Source organism: Cyanistes caeruleus, chromosome 19, assembly GCF_971803275.1.
Source record: "Cyanistes caeruleus chromosome 19, bCyaCae1.hap1.1, whole genome shotgun sequence".
Lineage (NCBI taxonomy): Eukaryota > Metazoa > Chordata > Aves > Passeriformes > Paridae > Cyanistes > Cyanistes caeruleus.
In genome coordinates this window covers 3,696,152-3,717,538 of record NC_141719.1, presented here as the reverse complement: position 1 = coordinate 3,717,538, position 21,387 = coordinate 3,696,152, and the positions used below count along the sequence as shown (strand labels likewise).

General features: G+C 54.9%; 1 protein-coding gene across 6 annotated transcripts in view; it reads right to left on the bottom strand.

Annotated features, from left to right (window-relative positions):
- Window positions 1-21,387, bottom strand: part of SEPTIN9 (septin 9) — a 137,280-nt gene that overhangs the window by 2,341 nt on the left and 113,552 nt on the right. For all 6 annotated transcript variants that reach the window (XM_086856684.1, XM_086856683.1, XM_086856681.1 and 3 more), the window contains 8 exons: window positions 15,249-15,440; window positions 12,096-12,224; window positions 11,607-11,688; window positions 10,779-10,916; window positions 5,320-5,437; window positions 2,989-3,084; window positions 2,109-2,205; window positions 597-648 (listed from right to left, as the gene is read on the bottom strand). In XM_086856684.1, coding sequence (XP_086712810.1) covers window positions 597-648; window positions 2,109-2,205; window positions 2,989-3,084; window positions 5,320-5,437; window positions 10,779-10,916; window positions 11,607-11,688; window positions 12,096-12,224; window positions 15,249-15,440 — 904 coding nt within the window. The remainder of the gene's footprint in view (window positions 1-596; window positions 649-2,108; window positions 2,206-2,988; window positions 3,085-5,319; window positions 5,438-10,778; window positions 10,917-11,606; window positions 11,689-12,095; window positions 12,225-15,248; window positions 15,441-21,387) is intronic.

The following is a 21,387-nucleotide window of genomic DNA, read 5'->3' as shown; positions in this document are numbered from 1 at the left end:
CCTGTGGCTGCAGAACACCCACCCAGGGAGATCCCGACCCTGCCAGTCCTGGGCTGAGGTTCTGTAGCCCCACACAACTCTGCCAGCAGCAGATCACATGTGCAGAGCTTACCTTGCAGGCAAACTGGGGAGGAGCCCAATGCCCCCCTCTAGCAAGCCCAGGGGGCTCAGCCTCCCTCTCCCCCACAGCAGGGACACTTCTTTCAAGAGGGACCAGCCACCAGCCAGACCTCACAACCACACCCCAGTGGGGGGTGATGTCACTGAACTGGGGCTGACATCTGGCACTGGTGAGGGACCACTAAGGCCAAAAGCTGCTGGCAGGCAAGCTGGAGCCACCCTGCCAGCAATCCTGGAGTGTGTCCTGACCCCTCCACTGCTCCTCTCCCCCTTGAACTCAGCACTGCAGCTGAGAAAAGCCCCCGAGGAGTGGGGCCACCCCTTGCAGAGGGGCTGCAGCTGGGAGGTAAGGCAGGGATAGAGGCTGGAGGGATGGAGCAGCAGAGCAAAGCAGCAGCTGCCTCCTGCTGTGTTGGGCTGTCCCCTTTCCCTGGATGCCACCTGGTGACCAAAGGCTCTGGGGACAGGGCACTGACCTGATGAGGAGGTCCCGCAGGTAGGCAAACTCACAGTGTGTCGTGTTCTCCACTGGCAAGAGAGACAGAAACCCATCAGTGAGCACCCGTGGCCAGCACCCTGGGCAAGCAGCACCTGCGGGCTTCCCCAGCATGTGGAGGGCTCAGAGGGGCACTGACACCCCCGGGGACAAGTGCAGGACTCAGGAGTCCTCTTTGCTGCTGTAAAGCTGGCACCAGGTCCTTGCCCCAGCTCAGCCCTGGTGAGGTCTGACTGAGCACCCACAGCCCCTCACCAGTGTCCCACCAACGAGGGAGCTCTCAGCAGCACCCCCAGCACAATGCTGGGACCCCCAGAACCCCAAACAAGACAGGGGAAGGGCCATGCTGAGCTTTGCAGTGAGCAGCAGGCATGTCTCCACAGAAGTTTCATCTGTGGCTTGGCCATGAGCACCCTGCAGCATCCCAGGCTCACTGGTGACAGCTGTGCAAGGACATGAACTCCTGAGTCAAAGCCTGCTGCTGGCAGAGGAGTGCCTGCAATAGGGAAAAATCAAGGGGTGCTGCTCCACCACAGACAGTCTGATAGCTGCTATTTTACCCCTAGTTTTACTCAATTTAGAGAAAGAATTCCTTCTTAATTTTTTTTTCTTTTTCCCAAACAATCCTGTACACAGAACAGCAGAATCCTTTATGTTGGAGAAGACCTCTAAGATCATTGAGTGCAACCATTAAATATCACACAGGAATGGCAAAACAAAAACAACTGTGCTGTGCAAAGGCTGCCTGTGGCCATGGCTGTGTCCTGGGGGTCTGCCTGTGCTGAAGGCCCAAGTAGAAGATGAGGGTTTAATGAATCCCATCGAACTCAGAATGTTCAGGGACACAGCACAAGAGGGCAGCAGAGCTTCAAAATACAGATTTTCCTGGCAGATTTGTTAAACCATCCCTCAACACAGGATTCCTATTAAAAAGACTTGTAAATGACAGGAAGCCGTGAAGTGAAGGGGAGGAAGATGAGAGGGGTGGCACTGGAGATGAGCCAGCTGGCTGCCAGAAACCATGAACAGGGAAATGAGTAGATGTGCTGGAGCCAGGAGCTTTCATCTAGCCTTGAAACCATGATCGTAAAATGGGGGAGAAAAAAGGGAGATGCCAATGGGAAATGGAAGAGATCCCCCAAGGCATGGTGGAGGGTACAGATGCCAGGGGAAGGTTCTAACAGGGGCTTGGGGACACGGGGATGGCACTGGTGTGCCCTCAAATCCTGCCATCAGGCAATGAACTGTGCAAGAAGCACAAGCCAGGCCATGAGACCCCCTGAAATGTCCCCTCCAGCACTCAGCAGCCCACCAAGATAGAAAAAGGCCCAGAAGCCCAGCATAGGAGAACTGGCCAAGGTGTTTCCAGTCCTCAAACTTTTTTGGAGGGGTAGGGAAGCACCACATCCACCTCAACTCCTGCTGCTGGGTTTGGACTTTATTGCCTTCTGCCAGGGAGGTGGGCTCAGGTGGGGAAGCAAGGATAAGGTACCTTCAATGGTGCCCCACTTGGTCTTCCTGCCAAGGATTCTTCTTCCATTCACCTGGTACTCCTGGTCACTGCCCACCACTGCAAATGGGATCATTTCCTGTGGAAAGAGAAAAACAAGGCTGTGATTTCTTCCTGAGAACTGCTCAGGAAATCAAACCAGTGAGCAAATTCCTACATCAAGCTGCTTCCAGGAGGATTCATGGGATGAGTTGGTTTTCCCTGATGCTCCTGAGCAGTGCTGTCTGCCAGGGCCCACAGGACTGGGTACCAGCAGCTCTTGCACATGTGCCCAGCCTAAAGCCAGCCCAAACCCAGCCTACTCCAGTCCCTCTTTGGCAGGCACCATCTACAGCTGGAGCAAAGGTATCCCAAAGCTTTCCTGGGAATTGCCCCCAGCAACTGACAACCTGTGGGCAACTCATTTCCTGATCCAAGCTGGTGTCTTTGAACTTCAGAGTCACTAAAATATTTTTCTTCCTCCAATTTGTCCATTCCACTTTACTGTGCCAAAAAATACCGTCTGATTCCTGTAGCATGGAATTGCAGGCAGCCTACAGATAAAATTCCCTCACAGGGCTGGGAAGGCTGCTGCCCTAGCCAGGGATGGGCAGGCACCTCTGTCCCCTGAGCCTGGGGCAGGGGCAGGAGCCATGGACCCTCTGCTGAGGACACCTGGCAGGGGTGGAGATGGGGAAGGAGTAGGGACAGGACACCTTCCCCACAAGCCTTTCTCACCCTCCTTCCCCGCCTGCCCTGAGCTCTGGCAGGATCCCGTGGACAGGGCACAGCAGCTTGGGGAAGAAAACAGAGGCTTTTTGGAAGGGAACCCCCAGGACATCCCCAGCCCCTGGAGCTGCAGGGCCACAGCCCCTGCACTGACCCGGAATTTCTCATTCACCAGCCGATCTTCAGAGTCCTCGTCAAACTCCTTCTGGGGATACACGTCGATCCCGTTGGCCAGGAGATCAGCCATTATCTAGGAGGGAAGAGCAGAGGGACAGGTGAAGGACAGGCAGGCACAGGAGCTGCACTGCACTGCAGCTGCTCCCAAAAGGCTGAGTGATGGCCACCAGTCACAGCCACGTCCAGCAGCAGCTTCCTCCCTCTCTATCCTGAACACTGCCCACCTGGGGCACAGAGACCTGGGCTCACCTGCCACACACCCACCAAGAGCTTGCCCTGGAACCTCTGCAAGAACCTGGTGCCAAGACACAGCTCAGGCAGAGAGTGAGATGAAGCAACACGAGCTGGATGCTGTTTAGGGATTGGAAAAGACAACAAGACAACCCAAGCTGCCCAAACAAAGGGGAACGCAGCTGCCAGGCTTGTAACACAAAGGTGAAAAGCTGCTCTCTGGTGTTTGTTTACACTCTTTGCAAAAGGAACTTGATCTGAGGGGACAAGGACACAGCATGGGAGGACTTTGCCTCTGTGCAACGCCAAGAGATGCTGAAATCTGATTCCTGGCTAGAGGCTCAGCTCACAGGGAGCTTGAAGGATCAACCTTCTCCTAAACTCTGTAAACCCCAACCCAGGCTGGCAGCAGCTCCCACCACTTCCTATGGCAGTAACTCCAGTCCTACAGTGCAGGCTGGCAAAGGAGTGGATCCAGCCCAGGGGATGCCCCCAGCCAGCCTCCCACCCCCCACCAAACCCATACACTGAGCTTAGGGGAACAACCCAACAAAGCCAACTCCAGGGAGCAATTGCACTCAATCAGCACAGCACTGGCACTGCAGCCAGGCTGGTGCTCCACATCCCCTGCCCACCCCATCCAAACCCAAAACCTACCACCCCCAGATGCAGACAGCTCTGCTTTTGGAAGCACACACACAGGCACACTGGCATGAGTGCAAAAGGTCACAGCCTGTGCCCACCTGGCCTGATTTCCTGCCCTCTCATCTGCTGGAAGCAAACACACCATGTGTTTCTCCCTCCATCTGGAAGGATTTGGGAGGTCTGGTTATAATCAGGAAGCAATCAGAGATAGGGTGAGCTCGTCCTGTGCTGGGCCAGTGCAGAGCAGGGGAGCCAGGCACTGTCCCCATGCTCTTCCATGGTATCAGCAGCCAAGGGTGCCCAGGTGACATTTGAGGTCCCAGACTGACTTGGTAGTGCCAGAGCCAGCCAGACACAGGGATGTGTGCACTGGTAACCTCTGAATGGAGGCAGCAGCCTGCAAAAGCCACCACAGAGAGCAGATGTGGCACCATGGACTCACCCCTCCGTGTCCCCTCCCCAGCTCCCTGCAGAGCTCCGTGCAAACAGCCTGACAAGGCAAGCCAGCCCAGCCACCCCTCAGCTCCATTCCCAGCCAGCCTCCAGCCAAGGAAATTGCTTGGAGAGTTTGGATTCAGCCCCCAAAACCAGACTGGGTATTTCAGTGCCTGATGCTGCTTGTTAAGAGCTGAGAAGGAGAGGCTCCCACACTGGTGTGGGAACGAGCAGCTCACCCTCTGCTGCAAGGCAGAATGGAACCACCCCTGCCTAAGCTGTCATCCTGTCCATAACCAAAGGAGCGGCCCCTAAAACTGCCCTTTTGGCAGGACTCTCTTTCCCTTTACTTCTCCCAGGTCAGACTCATGGATCAAGGAGCTCGGTGGTTTTTACTTCTGCAGGGAATGCTGAGGCCATCACACCTGCAGCCCCATCCATCACCCACACAAACAGATTTACAGTCCATTACCAAACCCCCAAACGGGCCACCTCCACCTCTCAGAGCAAAGCCTTGCTGTGAATGCAGCCCCTCCTCAGCTCCCAACCACGGGAATTTCATACCTTGCTTCCCTCTTAAATCTTGCCCAGCTGAGCTCAGCAAACCCACACCTTTTTGACTGGTTCCTGTATCAGTGCACAATGCTGCACAGGGAGGGTTTTCCAGCCCCTACATGCATCAACCTCCCAAAATAACAGAAACCAGCCTGAAAATAACAACAACAATAACAGAGGCAGGAGAAGCAGGCCTGGAGACGTAGAGCTCCAAACTTATCCTGCTCTGACAAAGATCCAAGAGAAACACGAGGAAGTGCTTGGAGAGCAGGCCTGCCCTGCGGCCACGCGGGATCGCTCCGAGCTGCGGCCGGAGGAATGCGCTGGGCTCCCGGCCAGGCACTGCCTGCACAGCCCTGCCAGGACAGCCACGAGGGGAGCAGGGCCAGCAGGGCTGGGGGACCACGGCTGGGAGCCTGGGGAGGAGGCAGCAGCCCCTTACCCGCTGTTTGAAGTAGTCCCTCTCCTCCAGCGTTAGCGTGTCGGCTTTGGCGATCACAGGGACGATGTTGACCACTTTGCTCAGGCGCTTCATGAACTCGATGTCCAACGGCCGGAGCCTGGAAAACAGCAGGAAAAAGGGGATTTGCACTCCAAGGCTGCTGCAGTCCCCTGGCAGGGAGGGGCATCCCAAGAGCAGAGAGAGAGGGAATGCTTCCTTTCAGATAGGACAAGTAAAGACATTTTCTTAAAAGCACAACAGCAGCAGAGAGGGTTTGAAAACACTTTTAAACATTTCCCTTTCAAAGCTGCCATTATCGTCTGTGAAGCCTCACAAAGCCCCGTGAAGTGACAGAGGACTTTTATCTCTGCATGGCCACAGAGGACTGCAGGAACTTGCCCAGAGCTACTGGTGTCCTTGGTGGTGCTGGGATGAGAGCAGGGCGATGCTGGCTGCAGGGCCAGCCTGCTGCCATGTACAAATCAAAACCTGCTCCAGCTCTATCCCAGCTGTCACCGACCATCCAGGGACAGCACAACGTGGAAATGGCCACAGGTGACCGTCCCTGCTCACACTCACACTGTGCTGAGCACCAGTTCACTGCACAAACCGGGAGTGCCTCTCACATTCATCAGCTGGGATTAAAAAAAGCTCTGGAAATTCTCCAGGGGCTCACAGAGCACAGAAGAGATGCTGCTCGTTCCAGAGGGCGAGAATGTCAGAAAATCTCTACAACAGAAGTCTCAGCAGAGGAGAGCTGCAGAGATTGCATAACCCCAGTGATCAGCGCCTCGGGAAATCCCTCCCTGCTGACAGCAGGGACACGGCTCCACTTCCACACTGCCCCATGTACAAGGCCTGCAGACAGCGATGAAGGCACCTGGCCATGATCCTTCCCGACTCCTCAGCCCTCCCTGAAGGTGTTTTAACTGCTGGGGGTCCCAAACCAGGAGAAAACCCTCCCTGGGACTCCTCCAGTTGCTGCAGGTCCCCCTCGGTGGCTGTGAAGGTGATGGGGACATGCAGCACAGTTGAGCAGTTGAGCCTTGAAAAGGAAACCTGGAGGTCCCAGGGTCCAGGATCACCTCTGGGGCAGGAGCCTGTTTGAAATGAGCCCTCATTGAGGGCCAAGAGAGCACCCACTGCCAACACACTCAAACCAAACCCCACCAGGGTCTCCTTTGGCCCTCAAAGGGCTTAGAGAGCCCTGCAGACCCAGGCACAGGAGTGCAGAGGGGAAGAGACTGCTTCAGCCCCACAGCAGCCACCAGGCAGTGTCCCTATCCCATGGGGACACCCCTGCCTGGCTCCAGTGCTGAGGGAGGGACATTGAGCCCCAGAGAGACCCAGGCAGCTCCAGCTGATCTGAAAACAGCAGCTCAAGGCTGCCCCAGCACTGGTGACCCATCTGAACCTTCCCCTGGTCACCCCCTCTCTCCCAGGGATGGAGCTGGACTGTGCCAGGTGGATCTTGTCCCCACACACCAACAACACACACAGCCCCCAGCACATCATTAGCACAGGGACAAACGAGTTCCTAACACAAACACAGGGTCACAGATCACCCTGGGCCCCAGGAAAGAGAGATTTGGGCTATTAAAGGGGAAAAAAGAATAGAAAAAAACACAAGGAACCCCCCATGGACACATCTAAGCTGACTTGCTGCTGGCAAACATTGTTTGGAGCTCTGCATAATGTATTTCCCAGACCTCCAAGGAAGTAATGCAGTAATGCTCCTTTCCCAGCAGAATTCTTTCCCCTCCTCTTTCTTTGCTATTTTCCAAACAATTTTTCTCCTCTAAAAGCTTCTTCCCCACTGAGCCTGTGTTCCTGCCTCTTTCATCAGCTTTTTCTTTAAAGACCAGGATGCATACAGAGCGAATGCAGATGAATCCACAATCATGCAGACATTTGAGTTTCAGCTAAATCTACATGTTAAAAGCTCAGTTCCATCCCTCAGATCCCTCACACATCCGGAGGATGCCGAGGGTGCCACAATGAGCTGGAGAGGAGTCAGAGCCTGCCCACACCCTGCTGTGTCCAGCAGCATCCCCCAGGCACAGTGACCTGTCCATCTGCACCCAGGCACCTCTGACACAACTTTCTGCTCCCATGGGCTCCTGCAAGTGCCTCATCCACAGATTTCACCACCCTGAGACCACCAAGGAACACCCCAGCAGAGCAAACTGTGTGTGTTTAGGGTTTTCTACAAGTTTCTAGATATTCTATCAGCTCTTGCTAGGTAGGTATCTGCCCCAAAACCTTAATTCTGTAAAAGAAAGTGAAACTTTCACTAAGAACAATGCCTGCCTGTAGCTACACATCACATTCATGTGAAGACATTGAAGGAAAACACATGGATTAAGGTGGTGACAAGTGCTATTTGCTCCAGGCACATCACAGAAGAGAAGGGAAGGCTCAAGAAAAAAAAAAAAAAAATTTTCTTCCCCTTCCCCAGATGAGCCCTGATATTATTAACTTACAGCATCCAGATTTTGGGCTTTGCTGGGAGGGGTGGAGGAGCTCGAAGGGGAGTGGCAGCAGGAGGAGGTACAGCATGGGCTGCAGCCCCTCCAGCTGGGGCTGGTTGTTCCCACACCCCCTCCTGCCCTGGGCTTGGGGGAGGCTGGGCACGCCTTGCCAGGGCTGGGCACACACTGTGGTGCCCAGAACATGCCTTATTTCTGCCACTGTGCACAGACAGCATCTAAGCACAGGCTCCTGCTGGCTCCCCCGAAATGCTGATGCAGGAATCAAAATCCACAGCAAGCTGCAAAGTTATTTCCTTTTGGTTGTGCCCCAGATCAAACTAACAGCAGGAATTTGAGCTGGGTGTTGAGCAAACACCAGTGAGGACCCAGCAGCCGCCCAGCCCCATCACCTGCTCCCGGGAGCTGGTGGGCACCTGAGAGGGGCAGCCAGAGGGGAAAGAGGCAGTGGGTGGCAGTTCTGAGCCATCAGCCCTGGAAGAGGCAGGAGAGGGACTGATGAGGCCAGGCAGAGTTCCAGAGCCATTCCTGAGCTGAACAGAGCTTTGCAGGGGTCAGAGCAGGGATATTTATTGGGTGGCAGGGCCAGGCTTGTGCAGCTGCAGCTGGAAGCCCCTGCCAGCACCATCCTCAGCCTTCACAGGCATGGTTACATGGGAGTGTTACAGGCTGTGTGTGAACTGGATGGGCTGCAAAGCCTGTCCTGAACTCCCTTGTGAACTCCCTCAGGCAGCAGAAACTTCTCTGCTGATTAATCCTGGAGCTGCCTGGATGGGAGGGCAGCACTTAGACAGAGCCAAGCAATCCTCTGCTCTGGCCTCCGAATTTCTGCACCAACTCTGCTTCACTCCTTTTTATTTAGGAAAAAGCAAGCTCTCACCCAGTGCCCTGGCAGGCTTCACCCAGCTGCCTGCAGCATCCACAGGGAGTCCTGTGCCATGCCCATCCACATCACCTGCAGCAGCTCCCCAGGCAACACCAACACCTGTGCAAGCACAGCCCAGGTGGGCAGCACCGAGCACCTGGGATGGTGAGTGGAGCACGTGGATGATGCCATGGGGCCGTGTTGGGGCTCTCTGGAGTTGGGTGACAATGTCCCCAGTGCAGCTCTACCAGCCACTGCCATCCTCCCAGTCTCCTGGTGAAGACAGAAGCACCACAGCAAGGATCTCAATGCCCTTTTCACTCTCTGCTGCAAGGGACCATGGACCTGCTGCCTCGTCCAGGGCACAAACCTGCACCCAGCTGTGTGTGACAACACCAGGACATGGCTCCCACACGGGATCCTCTGCTACAGCACTGTCACAGCAGCCCTCCCTGCAGGAGAGGTGGCCACGCCACCCTTCTATGGACACCACTGGGGAGAGACTGTCCACAATGATGAAAAACATCATTTGGACTTCACAAGAGAGCAGAAAGGAAACCCAAAGCCTGCTCGAACTCTCCGAGAAGCAAAATTTCCCACCAACTTCCCCCTCCCAGCGGGGTTTGCGGGGGTTTGTGGGGTGGCAGGAGGGGATGGGTGAGCCGGTGACAGCGGGGACAGCCCCGGCCAGGCTCCTGAAAGAGGATCAGCACAGGGCTCAGCAACAACAGCCCCCAACTGCAGGGCTCGCTCGGATATTGGAAACACATGTTCACTGGAGAGAAGGAAAAAAAGCAGCTGAAAATCCACACAATTGCTGTTGGCCGGCGGGTGAGAGAAACCAGAGCGCGGCTGGAGAGGCTCTGCCGGGGGACACGGCAGCGGGGCTCCACATCCCTGCTGCACTGCAGGCACCCAGCACTCCCAACCCTCTGAGCATCTCATGTGTTTAAGAGTTAAACAGCCACAGAGGTGAGGGAAAGCTGGAGCACAGCTAATGCTGCAGGTCAGAGCTGCTGAGGCAGGGGCTGCAGATCCGGGCTGATTAGTGGGAACCAACACGTTAGACTGGCCTAAAAATGTCATTTCCCTTTGAAACCTTCTCTGTTCTATTGTATTCAACCATAAATGTTTCATCAGCCCCTCTGCTCCTGATCAGTTACACAAGAGGGGCATAACTGGCTCACGCAGTCATTTTATTCCAGTGAAGGATGCATTTTTGGTCTACCCACTGACAGAAGGAAAACAAAGTCTTTTCTATTGGAATAAATCTCCACATGGGGAAGTGGAAAAGGCTGACATGAATGCAGTGCTGGAGGCTTAAGTTTACTTTTGAAAACAGACCCAAAAACATCCCCAGTGCAGACAGAGCCAGAAGTGGAAGGAATTGACACAAATCAAAAGGAAACTTAGATCTTGGTTTGTGTTGTGATACTTTAAGTCACATCTTTCAAGACATTTTAAGCACCCTGGATTTTCAGGGTGGGCTGTGTGCCTAGGAGGGGGATAAAAAAAAACTAAAACAGAAAAGGGAAAAGAAAAAACAGAGTGAGATCTGGGCCTTTTGATGTTGTGACTTGAGAAGTGCCAGAGCCAGGAGAACTCTGGGCTGAATAAACAGCATCCCACTTACAGACTAGTCAAACAACCTACAAAATACCCTTATGGGGTAAGGGTGTTTGCTGCCTTGAAAGCACAAAGAAAACTGGCCTCTCCCCTTACAATGTCAGGGAAAAAGAAAAAACAACAAAAAAAATAATGTTCTGCTTGCAAACAGCGAGCAAAAGTAGCTTCTCCATCCAATTTGAGACCTGTGTCCATCCTTGGTTGAGCAAGCCAGGTGACCTCAGCAAAGGCAGCAGCTCCCTGGAGCTCAGAGAGGATTTCATGGCCCTTCAGAAGAGGAAACAGCACATTTCTCTGGGGTACAGCAGCTCTGCTGCGTTCTTGCAAGGCCTCCAGATGATACAGCACTAAGGACGGCTTCAAGCTGTCCTCGAGCTCCTCAAGGCCCAAAAACCACAGGAGGATCCCAGGCAGAAGTGGGAGATGGCTGAGCTGATGGGACATGGAGAGGGAAGGCCAGGGGAGCGGGGGGTACGTACGAGTGGCCTGTGGCTGGGATGAAATAAATACAGCAGTGCACCCGCGTGTCAGGGATCCGCTTCTTCCGGTTAATGTTGATCTCCTCCTGCAGGTACTTCTCGTACTGGTCATTGATGAACTTCATGATGGGCTGCCAGCTGCAGAGAGAGGGGAACACAAGATGGTCTGAGGGACCTGGACCACCCTGACCCTCCCACCTGGCCTGACTGCATGAAGCGGAGCCTGCAGATGCTCAGCATCTCCTAAATCACGAACCTCAGGTGTTCACTGCTTAGCAACTCCATGCACTGCTGCAGGAGGCAATTTACTGGCTGGTTTAGACAAGCAAGTGCCTAAAAGGTGCTCCCTTCTCTCCTCCTGGGCCTGGCTGTGGAGCAGCACAGTGCTGGGACCATGCCCTGGCTCCTTGCACGCTGTCATGGCACAGGAGCATGAGCAGAATGAAAGCCACAAGCCCAGCCCAGCTGCTGGTGGGGACAAGGTCCCTGCCATGGGCCAGCCCTGCCCAGCCTGGGGGCCATCCCACAGAGCCAGACACTGTGCCAGGGATCCTGGGCAGAGTTCAGCCTCCAGAGCCACATGAGCAGGGTCTGGGGGCTGGCCCTGCTGGCACACAGCTGCTCCCAGCCACAAACAAAGGTTGTCTCATGGCTGGAACAGCAGGGTGTTTGTGGCTCTCACGGGGAGCATGGCACTGCTCTGCCACCACAACAACCTCCTTCCTGCTGCCCACGGAGCAGGGGGGCACAGTGCCAGGCTGCAGCCCTGGGCAGGGGGTCAGGGTGTGCTGGGGACTCTCCTGCACCCAGGGCAGAGGAGCAGCTCACCAGTTCTCGTTGTTGATGTGGTCCCCAAAGCCCGGCGTGTCGATGACTGTCAGCTTCATGCGAACTCCCTTCTCCTCAATCTCTGAAAGGGAGGAAAGCTGGTGTGTGAGGCGAGTGTTGATGGGTGCTCAGGCCAAGCCCACCCTCCCAAAACCGGCTGCAGGGCTGGACCTTGCTCCCAGGGGAGATATGTACCTCCACAGCCCCTCAGAGGCAGAAATCTGCCCTCCAAAGGGATCCAGCCCCATATCCACCCTGAAATGCCACCCCCATGGCTCTCTCACTGGTCCCTTCCAACACAATTAACTCAATGATGATGAGTAAATAAAAAACAGATGCTTTCTCAGCCCTGCAAGCATTTCTGGATGGTAAAAGTCAATTCAGAGAGATGAGAGGTTTATGGAGGTGCACAACTCTGTGAGTCCCCAGAGACACGAGGCAGAGCAGGATCCAAAGGCAAAGCAGCAGGTGGGACCTGCAGAGCCTCACCGTGAGTGATGGATTTGATTTCAATGGTCTTGGGGATCCTCTCCTCAGCAGTTGGCTGTACAGATTTCCGGCTGATCTTGGATTTGAAGAGCGTGTTGATTAACGTGGATTTCCCCAAGCCGCTCTGACCTGCAAGAGAGCAGGATAACCCAGAGTCAGCACTCCCTGCTCTGCCAGGGGCCAGGGGATGGGGCTGCTGACAGACTCAGCCTGCACCGGATCTGCCAGAGGGGTGGAGGGAGGGACAAGGAGCAGCTGCTCGTCTGCAGCTCCCCCCAGCCAAGGAGCTGAGTCCAGCCCAGCCAGGAGGATGCTGCAGGTAGCAAAGCCCCTCCCTGGCTCCAAAGCAGCAAATCAAGAGCGGGTTCCCTGCATCCAGGCAAAATCCCCGAGGACAGGCAGAGAGTGCTGCCTGTGATGCTCAGCAGGGCACTGAGACCATGGAGCCCCAGGAAAAAACATCCCAACTGTGCTTTCACTCTCCTGCAGTCTGCTCTGTCCAGTTCCACAGGGAAGGCTTTGGAGCAGCTTGGCAAGCCTTTATCTGGACAGGACTAACAGCAGCAACAATCCTACAAACCTCAGCCCTGCTGCATCTGCTGCTGCTTCCCTGAGAGACTTGCTGCTGCAATCGGCCCAGCTGGCTGCACAGACACAGGTCCACGCCAGGAGCTTCTCTGAATCCCACAAACAACAGCCCAAGAAGCACATGAGATTCCACAACTTTAGAAAAACAGCTTTTAGAAAAGTATTTTCATGCTTTATATCCCAGAGCTGATGCTGACACGAGCAGCTCCTGACTCTCCAGGAACAGCTGTCCCATCAGCTTGGAGAACAATTTTTCCAGAGCAAAGAGAACAGAATTAACTCTTCAAAACCCAGGGAGCAGATGTTCTGGGTCCCCTGCAAACACTGCAGAGATCCTGCACACACCACGGGGACCCAATGGCCCCGTTCTGCCAAGACATGTTACAGCCAGCTATCATGGCATTGCCACCAGCCTGTCCTTGTCCCACAGACTGTCCCTAAGCAAAGGTTTCACCCACATCCTTCAGGGCCCTGGCCCATTCAGGCTGCCAAAGCCAACAGTAGGGCCAACCAGGACTGGGAATCACCTCCTGGCATCACCCCACTCCCTGAGCAAACAGCAGTTTTAGAGCTGAGTTTGTAACACCATCAATGGCTGCGATCCAACACAGAAAAACTCTCCTTGACAGCCACTGTCACTGCTGGGCAGTAAGAAACACATGGACCAGGCTGGGGGGAAGTGCTCCCAATCCTCTGCTGCCTAAAAACACAGGGCCAGGCACTGACAGGCCTGGAGCTGGGCATGCAGAGACAAAAACAGGGCTCTCACTGCTCACCATTAAATGGAGCCCCTTGGGACAGGTGAAATCAGGGTGACACTGGAGCTGCCAGAGCTCCAGCCAATGGGTCTCTGCATTCCTGTCTGTCCAAGCTGCTGGAGCTGCACTGCTTGGAAAGGAGGTGAGAGCCACCAGCAGCCAGGATGTGATGTCCCATTGGCACCACAGCCACAGGCTGACCTCACTGAGCCACAGCGGGGTGCAGCTGGGGACCCTAAGGCTGTGACACAGCATCTGAGCACAGGGCAGAGCTCCCTTCCAACAGCCCTGGTTTGCAGCCCACTCCCTTTCCCACAGCTGAAATCCAGTGGGAAAAATGCAGCTGAGCCTGGCCACCTCTGCTCTCCTTCCAGCTGCTTTGCATGGAAAACTGGTGCAAAAGATGTGCCTTGGGGTTGGGATTTAAAAAAATTTAGACATTTCTCTTTATCTCTGCAACTTTGGAGGACAAAGGACTAAGCTGACCATAGCCTGCAGTCCCCTCTCAGCTCTGGCTGGAATTGTGAAATCCTTTAGAATGAGGATCTTGCTGCAGTGGGGAAAGGGTTTTCACAAAGCCCCATCACAGGGACCCAGTGAGGAGTGACCCCCGCATGGCAGCAATGCTCAGTTCCCACCTCCCCTGCAGGACAAGGGAGGACACCTCCCTCCTCCCTGCCCTCATCTCCTGCCTGTAAGCCAGAGATTGGAACAATTTCAGCTCAAGGACTCGCAGCTCAGGCTGGATGGGAGTAATGGAGCTAAACCCATCCCTAGGGAGGCACAGCAGGAGGAGGGCTGGCTGCTGCCCCTTCCCCGAGGTGCTGCTCCTCCTGCATCCCTCCCGCATCTTCTGGGAGGGCCAGAGCCCGACTTGTTTATGCTGCCCCGAATTCCCAGGCTGTAAACAGCCAGCCCAGTGCCTGCCAAGGGCAGAACAATGTTTTCCAGGCGCGGCGCAGCACGGGCCTCCATACCACACACAGAGCTGCCAAGGCAGAGCTGCTCCTGAACATCTCTCCCTGTCTGCACAGCACACTGCTGAGGGGCTGAGGCAGCACAGCCTGCTCCTGGAGGGATGGGAGCCTGCTCCCACAGGGAAATGGGAGCTCAGCACAGGTAATCTCTCTTTTAGACTCCCAGGACCAGTGCAGCGATTCCTCTGCTTGCAGCAAAGAACTGGGTTTGTTAAAACACCTCCCAAGAACTGGTCCTGCACTGGCCAGCCTTGCTGTGATCACCCAGCCCAGGGCACCCTCCCCAGAGGGAATGAAAGTATCAGAATGGGAAAGGCTGAGCATCCACAAAGCTTGATGGAAAGCTGTGGCACACTGAATTCTTTAACAGCATTAGCAAAAACTCTGGGTCAGACCCTTCCACAACCCCAGGCAAATCTCCAGGATACCCTGTGGGACATCCCACAGGCATCACACCTGTAGCCTTACACAGCTTCTCCCAGGAGGATAAGGGATGGTGAGGCCCCATCACCACACGCTGATCCTTGCCTAGGATTTACTCTCCTCTCCCCCCTGCTGTCAAGGGAGCTCTTGTGAGCCCTGACACCCCTCGAGGTGCCTTCCTCTGGGATGTGCCTGTGGATAACGCACCCCAAGATGCAGGAAGGTGAAGAGGACTATGGTCCACATCACATGGACAGCTTTACCTCCAGCTCCTCAGGGAGCAGGGTTTGCTGGCTGCCAAGGCAGAGCCCCCTGTGCTGATCCCGAGGAGGCTCCAAAAGGGACAAACATTGTGGTGGGACAATGACAGCATCCAGCTGAGCAGCTGGCACGGGGGGACAGCTCACCCACGACCATGATGTTGAACTCGAAGCCCTGCTTCATGGCTTTCCTCCTCAGCTGTTCCAGGATGGCGTCGATGCCCACGTAGCCGAAGTCTGCAGCCGGCTTGTCCGGCCGTGCCGGTGCCGCCTGCTTGGGGCCGGCATCCCGCGGAGCGTCCGTCATGCCGGGAGCGTGGCTGGGAACGGCCTCTGGACCTGCGGGGGCAAACACAGGATGCTCAGAGGTGCTGCTCCTGGCAGGGATTCACAGGAGCTGCCTGCTGCATCCAAAGCGGGAATAAAACGTGTGCAGAGACTCAGGGACAGCATGTGGGATCTTCCTTGATGATAATTGTATTAAATTTGGGATTTCCTTTCTCCATTTAATGTGTTCACCTTGATGCCTGCCTGCTCCACCAAACCTGCCACAGCAAAGGGATTCACACCAGGGCCCACAGCAGCTGATCTGCTGCCACAGAGCAGGACCCACAAAATCCTCAGGCCACATCTGGGAGTGACAAAGGCTTTCAGCCCCACAGCCTCGTGCCCAGGCACTGCTGCTAAAGGCTGGCAGACATACACATCCCACTCCTCCACACCACTGGAATTACAGCACTGTGCACACTGCTGGTGTGAGCAGCTCAGCCACATTCTGGGGGGGGAGCTGGATGACTTTGCAGACACAGGGAGTTCTTGGCATCCGCTGCCACGTGCCCTCCTCGAGCTCCAGCTGCCGCAGATCAGAGGCTGCCGGCCCTGGCTTGTGGAAAACCCAACACATTTGCATCAAGACAGGCTGTGCCAGACAACACCCACACAGCCCCGGAGCTTCTGTGATCTCGCTCTGATTCTGTCGATATCTGCTCAGAAACCCAAACCCTCCAGCTTCCCTCTGAGACAGGGTGCCTGTCTCCCCTGCAAGCTGCTCCAGCCTAACAAAAGTTCTTCAGAAGAAGCAAATGTAAAACTACTACCTCAGCCAATAGCTTTTTAATAAAAAAACAGGGAATTATCTACTCCCCCAGGCACCAGGCAGGAGCATCTGCGTGGGAAGGACGAAGTGCCCCAAGTGCCCTGGGGTGATGTGGCCTTGTCCCCTGCCAGCCCCAGCTGCTCCTCATCACCCACAGCAGATATAGCAAATATCCCAAAGGCAGAGTGTGCACAAGATCAGCCCAGTCCCCTGCAAGCTCCTGGAGGCACTAGCCACATGCAGCACGTTCCTCTGATCCAGGCAGAGAGGGAGGTTTTAGGAAAACACACTTCTAAGAGCCATCCCAACCCCAGGCTGCTGCTGCTCAGTGCCTGGTTCCCTGCAGCCACCAGCCTAAGTGAGCATTTTGTTGTTGCTCAGTGTTTTGCAATGATTATTTATTATTTTTTAATAATTTATTATTATTAATAAAAACATTCTTATTTACAAAGTCCTCACCCCTCCAGACAGCGACAGAGCTCTCAGCTCATCTCACCCCAGTAATTCCCAGCCTTTGATGATGTGCTGCCTGCTTTTCTCTCCCTCCCTCCCTCTGTAGGAGTGTGGCTGGGCCAAAGGGGCTCCTCCAAACACAAGCCCATCATCCTTTTTCCTCTGGCCATCTCAGACAGGACCCTGCTGGGGTCTGTGAGGTGTAACCACGCTCTTCCTGCAAGCACAGCACACTTCCACGTGCTTAATTTAGGCCAAACAGAAAAAAAAATAAGAAAGAAAAAACAAACCTAGACCTAATCCCAAAGACTGCTGGGTCACTTTGAACACTTTTTTCCAACCCTCAGTCCCAGGCTGTGCAGCTGAGCATTACTCACAGAGCAGCTAGAGAGCAAACACGCTGTCCCTGAGAGACATGGGGAGCATCCTGTGCCTCCTGGGAACCCTGCACAGCTGGAACTGCACTGCCATGGGAGCAGGAACCCTGCACAGCTGGAACTGCACTGCCCTGGCAGCAGGAACCCTGCACAGCTGGAACAGCACTGCCCTGGCAGCAGGAACCCTGCACAGCTGGAACTGCGCTGCCACGCTGCCCTTTACAAAGCCAACCAGCCCAAGGCCTCACCACAAATCCCAAATTAGCCCCATTCCAAAATGGCAAGGCCAAAAGTAGAAGAAAAAAATCCCTGTATAAAATTAAAAAACACCCCAACAAAAGGACAGCTAAATCATGTGGAAAATATGCTGCCACCAGCAGCAACGCCGGGTTATGCAATGGGTTTAACTCCTCCACTTGTGTGCACGGGACAGCCCCAAGGATGGGACAGAAAACTGGGCAGGTGAGGTGCAGAGAAATTAAGAAATTAAATAGAGCAGAAAGCCACACTCCACTTGATAAAGGCCAGGAGCATCTCCAGCACCTCAAGGAGCAGCTGGCAGCGTGCAGAGTGGCTGATCTGTCCCTGGGCAGGGAGATGTGCAGGCAAACTGTCCCCAGCTCAGGGAGCAGACACTCCTCACCAAACTGCCCTCAGGGCTTGCCAGGCTCCAGCCAGACCAAAGCCACAGGAAGAGCAGCACCCCTGTCAGGGCAGCCCATGTGATTCAGATGGTCTGTGGGGAACTTGTGACTTCTGACTGGGGAAAAATACAATAAAATCAGTATATTGCAGTATATTGTATTGAAGTGTCTGCAGGACAGCAGCGATGCAAAGACACCAATGCCCCAGCAGCACCAGCAAACTCCCAAGGGAAATGCCACAACTCAAACATACAATTTTATTTTTTTTCAGCTTCCCAGCATTGAGATGGTCTTTTCTTAGCAAAAACTCCAGTGTCACACTCGGCTCCAAGGGGGTTGTGCCAGCAGGAGGGTGCAGCCAAAGCACAGGACCACCTGGTGGCACAAAGGGATGCTGTGCTAGGTGGCAGGGAGCACTCCCAGGAGCCACTTGTCTAAACAATAAAGATCTTAGAAATAAATTGGAGCAGAGCAGTGGATGCCTGGGATGCATCATGGACACATCCTTGATTTGTCTGACCTGCTGTGCTCTCTGAGGGGACCTCAGAGATATCAAACCTGCGATGCTGGCAGGGCCATTGTCACCAAGCTGATCCTTCTGGAGCACTGCAAGGAGGGGTGGGTTAATAAACACTTCATTACTGTCTGAAACCCCTGACTGCCACCGAGTCCCTGGCAAGAGCAGGACCACCTCACATGATTCACCATTGTCACCTTAACCCACACTTAACTCACAGATTGCTTTGCTGATGGGGCAGAGACCTCAGGGTCTGCAGCTCTCTCCCATGAAGTGTTCCTGGATAAACATCAAACACATGGGAACAAGTGCTTGTGCCATATTTAGAGCTTCCCTGCCAGGGAAACCCTGTCCACGTGGGCACAGGAGATGTGGAGATGGTCAGGGCAGCGCTGCACCAAGCGGGGACAGAGCCAGAGCTCTGGCTCGGGCACGGCTGACTCAGGACAGCTGCTCCAGGGTTGATTTTGCCAAAGGCTCGGGGCTGTTGCTCTGTAATTGATGCATGTCAGACACCAGCCAAAGCCAACATCTGCGAAGCAGCAGATGAAAGACACCCTGTGGGGAGGGAAGCCCCTGGGAGCCCCCCGGGGACCCTCCTGCTCCTGCAGCCAGCTGGACGCCGTGTGCTGTGGGATGGGCTTGGCCAGGGGCTGCTGGAGCTGCTGTGCTGGTGCCACGAGGCTGCCACAGCCCAGGACACTGCGGGCAGTGCAAGGACAGCCATGGGCTCCCCCAAAACCAGGGGCTGGTAACCCTCCCAGAGGATCTGGGACAGGGATCTGCAGGAGACTGGGGCTGCACTGCAGACACACAATGGTTAAAGCACCCTGGCAGAGGCTGAACTGGGAGTGTCTCACCCACCTCAGGTCCTGGCTAGACCCAGCAGCTCCATGCTCTGCTGGTGATCTGGGACAGCAGAGCTGCTCCTGGAGCGGGGCTGGTCACAGACCTGATGCTCAGTGGCTGCACAGAGGAACCAGAGAGAGGCCAGGAGGCCGCACCTCTGCCATGTCTGCCTGTCAGCATATCCAAACCACTGCCCACTCTAGGGCTGCACACACAATCAATGGCAAAATGGCAATGTTTGGGGAGTAAATCCAAGAAACACCCTTAGGATGGAGGGAATCAAGGACTGGCCACCTTTTGATGATGCTGCAACCAGTTCTGCAGAGCTACAAGCATCTAGAATATCAGGACACTGTGGGTAACTTCCCTTCCCTCCACACAACAGATGCTGGAAATACCATGGGCTTCCAGATTTGTGGGATGGGTTTGTGCAAACAGAGAGAGCAGGTTCAGAGCAGTGAATGGAGGTGTATCATGGTCTGAAAACACAGCCCAGGCAGCTGAGTGCCCACAGATGTTTTCAAGGGGGAAGTGTGAACCAGCTAACCTCTCGAGTTCTGGGAGCAGCTCTCTTGGAGAATTGTGCCAGTGGGGTATTCCAGAGACATCTGTAGCTCCAAAAAGAGAATCTACAGCTCCTGGTTAAGAACAGCTGGCTGTGGGGACTGCAGCACGCGGCCTCCAGGGCCTCTCTCCCTGGCACACTGAGCCAGTGACCACAGGCTATGGAAACTGATCCAACCTGCGGAGGAGGTGGCAGAGACACAGCTCTCCCTCCCCAGGGGACAGGAGGAGTCTCTGCAAAGCCAGGACTGGAGGCAACCCCAGCATGGCCCAGGCACTGCTGGTTTTTCCATCTGCCACGGTATCCCCCAGTGCTGAATGCAGCAGGTCCCTGCTGGATGTGTGGGTGCCGGGGAATGTGAAGAACAGCTCACTCCAAAGCTGGCTGGCTCAGCCTGGCACATAGAGCCAGTGACACAGCAGCACCAAATTGTAACTAAGTGACGTTCCTGTTACTCAGCTGCAATCACCAGCACCTGGCTGGCATTGCCAGACCCAAGCTGAGTCTGTCCTTTGCATCCCTGAGTTTCAGGCTGGCCACCAGCCCAGGCCCACCTATCAATCAGTTATGTTTCCTTCTCAGCTTCCATTTCCACCTGGGTGCCAACAAACACGACCCAGAAAGAGCGGAGTGTGCTTAACTCTGCTTCATTAGACCAACCCCACCCAAGAGCTGCCAGAGAGGTGGCCAGGTGCCTCCTGAGCATGCAAGACACTTCAGGCTTGAAGCCTTTTACTCACGTGGGGAATTCAACAACAACAACAGAAAGACTAGATTGCAAGAGACTTCCAAGATCATAAAGTCCAATCCATGCCCTAACACCGCAACTAGACCACGGCATAAATAGAATAAACCTGTTTTCAGAGTTTAAAAAACGAGGCAGTGATTCCTGCTGTGGTGTGAGTGCTTCCACAGGCAACCCGTCTGTGCCACAGCCCCGAGTCACAAGTTGTGGGCACACATCACATGCAGGTCGAGCTCTGCCCACCAGGCACATGCGCTTCCGTCCTCACTCACTGTGCGCTTCCCCTCCCGCTCCGGAAGCCCAGCAGTCCCCTGCCCTCTGCAGCTCAACCCTCCTGGCTCTTTTATTTACAAGAGATGGATTCTTCAGGGCTCCCCATCACTGCTTCCCTTCCCATCTTAAACATTCCGGCTGCTGCAGGCTCTGGTTGCCACCAGCGTTTCTGGGCTGGGACGCAGGAGCCCATCCCAGGGGTCAAACCATGGTGCCAGCTCCACAGCCTGCAGCTGCTGCCCGTGGCTCCCGGATGTGGTGTGAGGCTGACCACCACCCTGCCCCAGTCCGACACGTGGAGCCCTGGCAGCACAATCCACACTCTGACATTCTCGTTCCTCCAACCACGTGAGACAACAGCTCTAAACCACTTACAAAAACCCGCAAAGAGTTGTTAGGATGTTCACCTCAATGTTTAAAAAGGAGATGATCATAAACAACCCCAAGTCTTGGCTTGGGCATGCAGAGATCTCTGGCCATGCGGCCCCACTGACCACCCTCTATAAGGAGCTTCTTGCCCTGGAGCTTGAGCAAGGCTGACCCCAGAGCAATCCTCCCTCACTGGGAACACCCCATGAGAGGAACCTTCCTGCACACAGATCTCAGCAGAAGCTGCTCCATCATCAACAGGCCCCATGTAACCCATGGCAGTGGACAGCACAGCCCTTGCTCCCCACAGACAGGCTCAGGGTGCCGGTGCTCAGGAGGGTCCAAAGGCACCCACAAAACCGATTCCATGGGGGCTCTGAGGATGGGATCCACTCCCA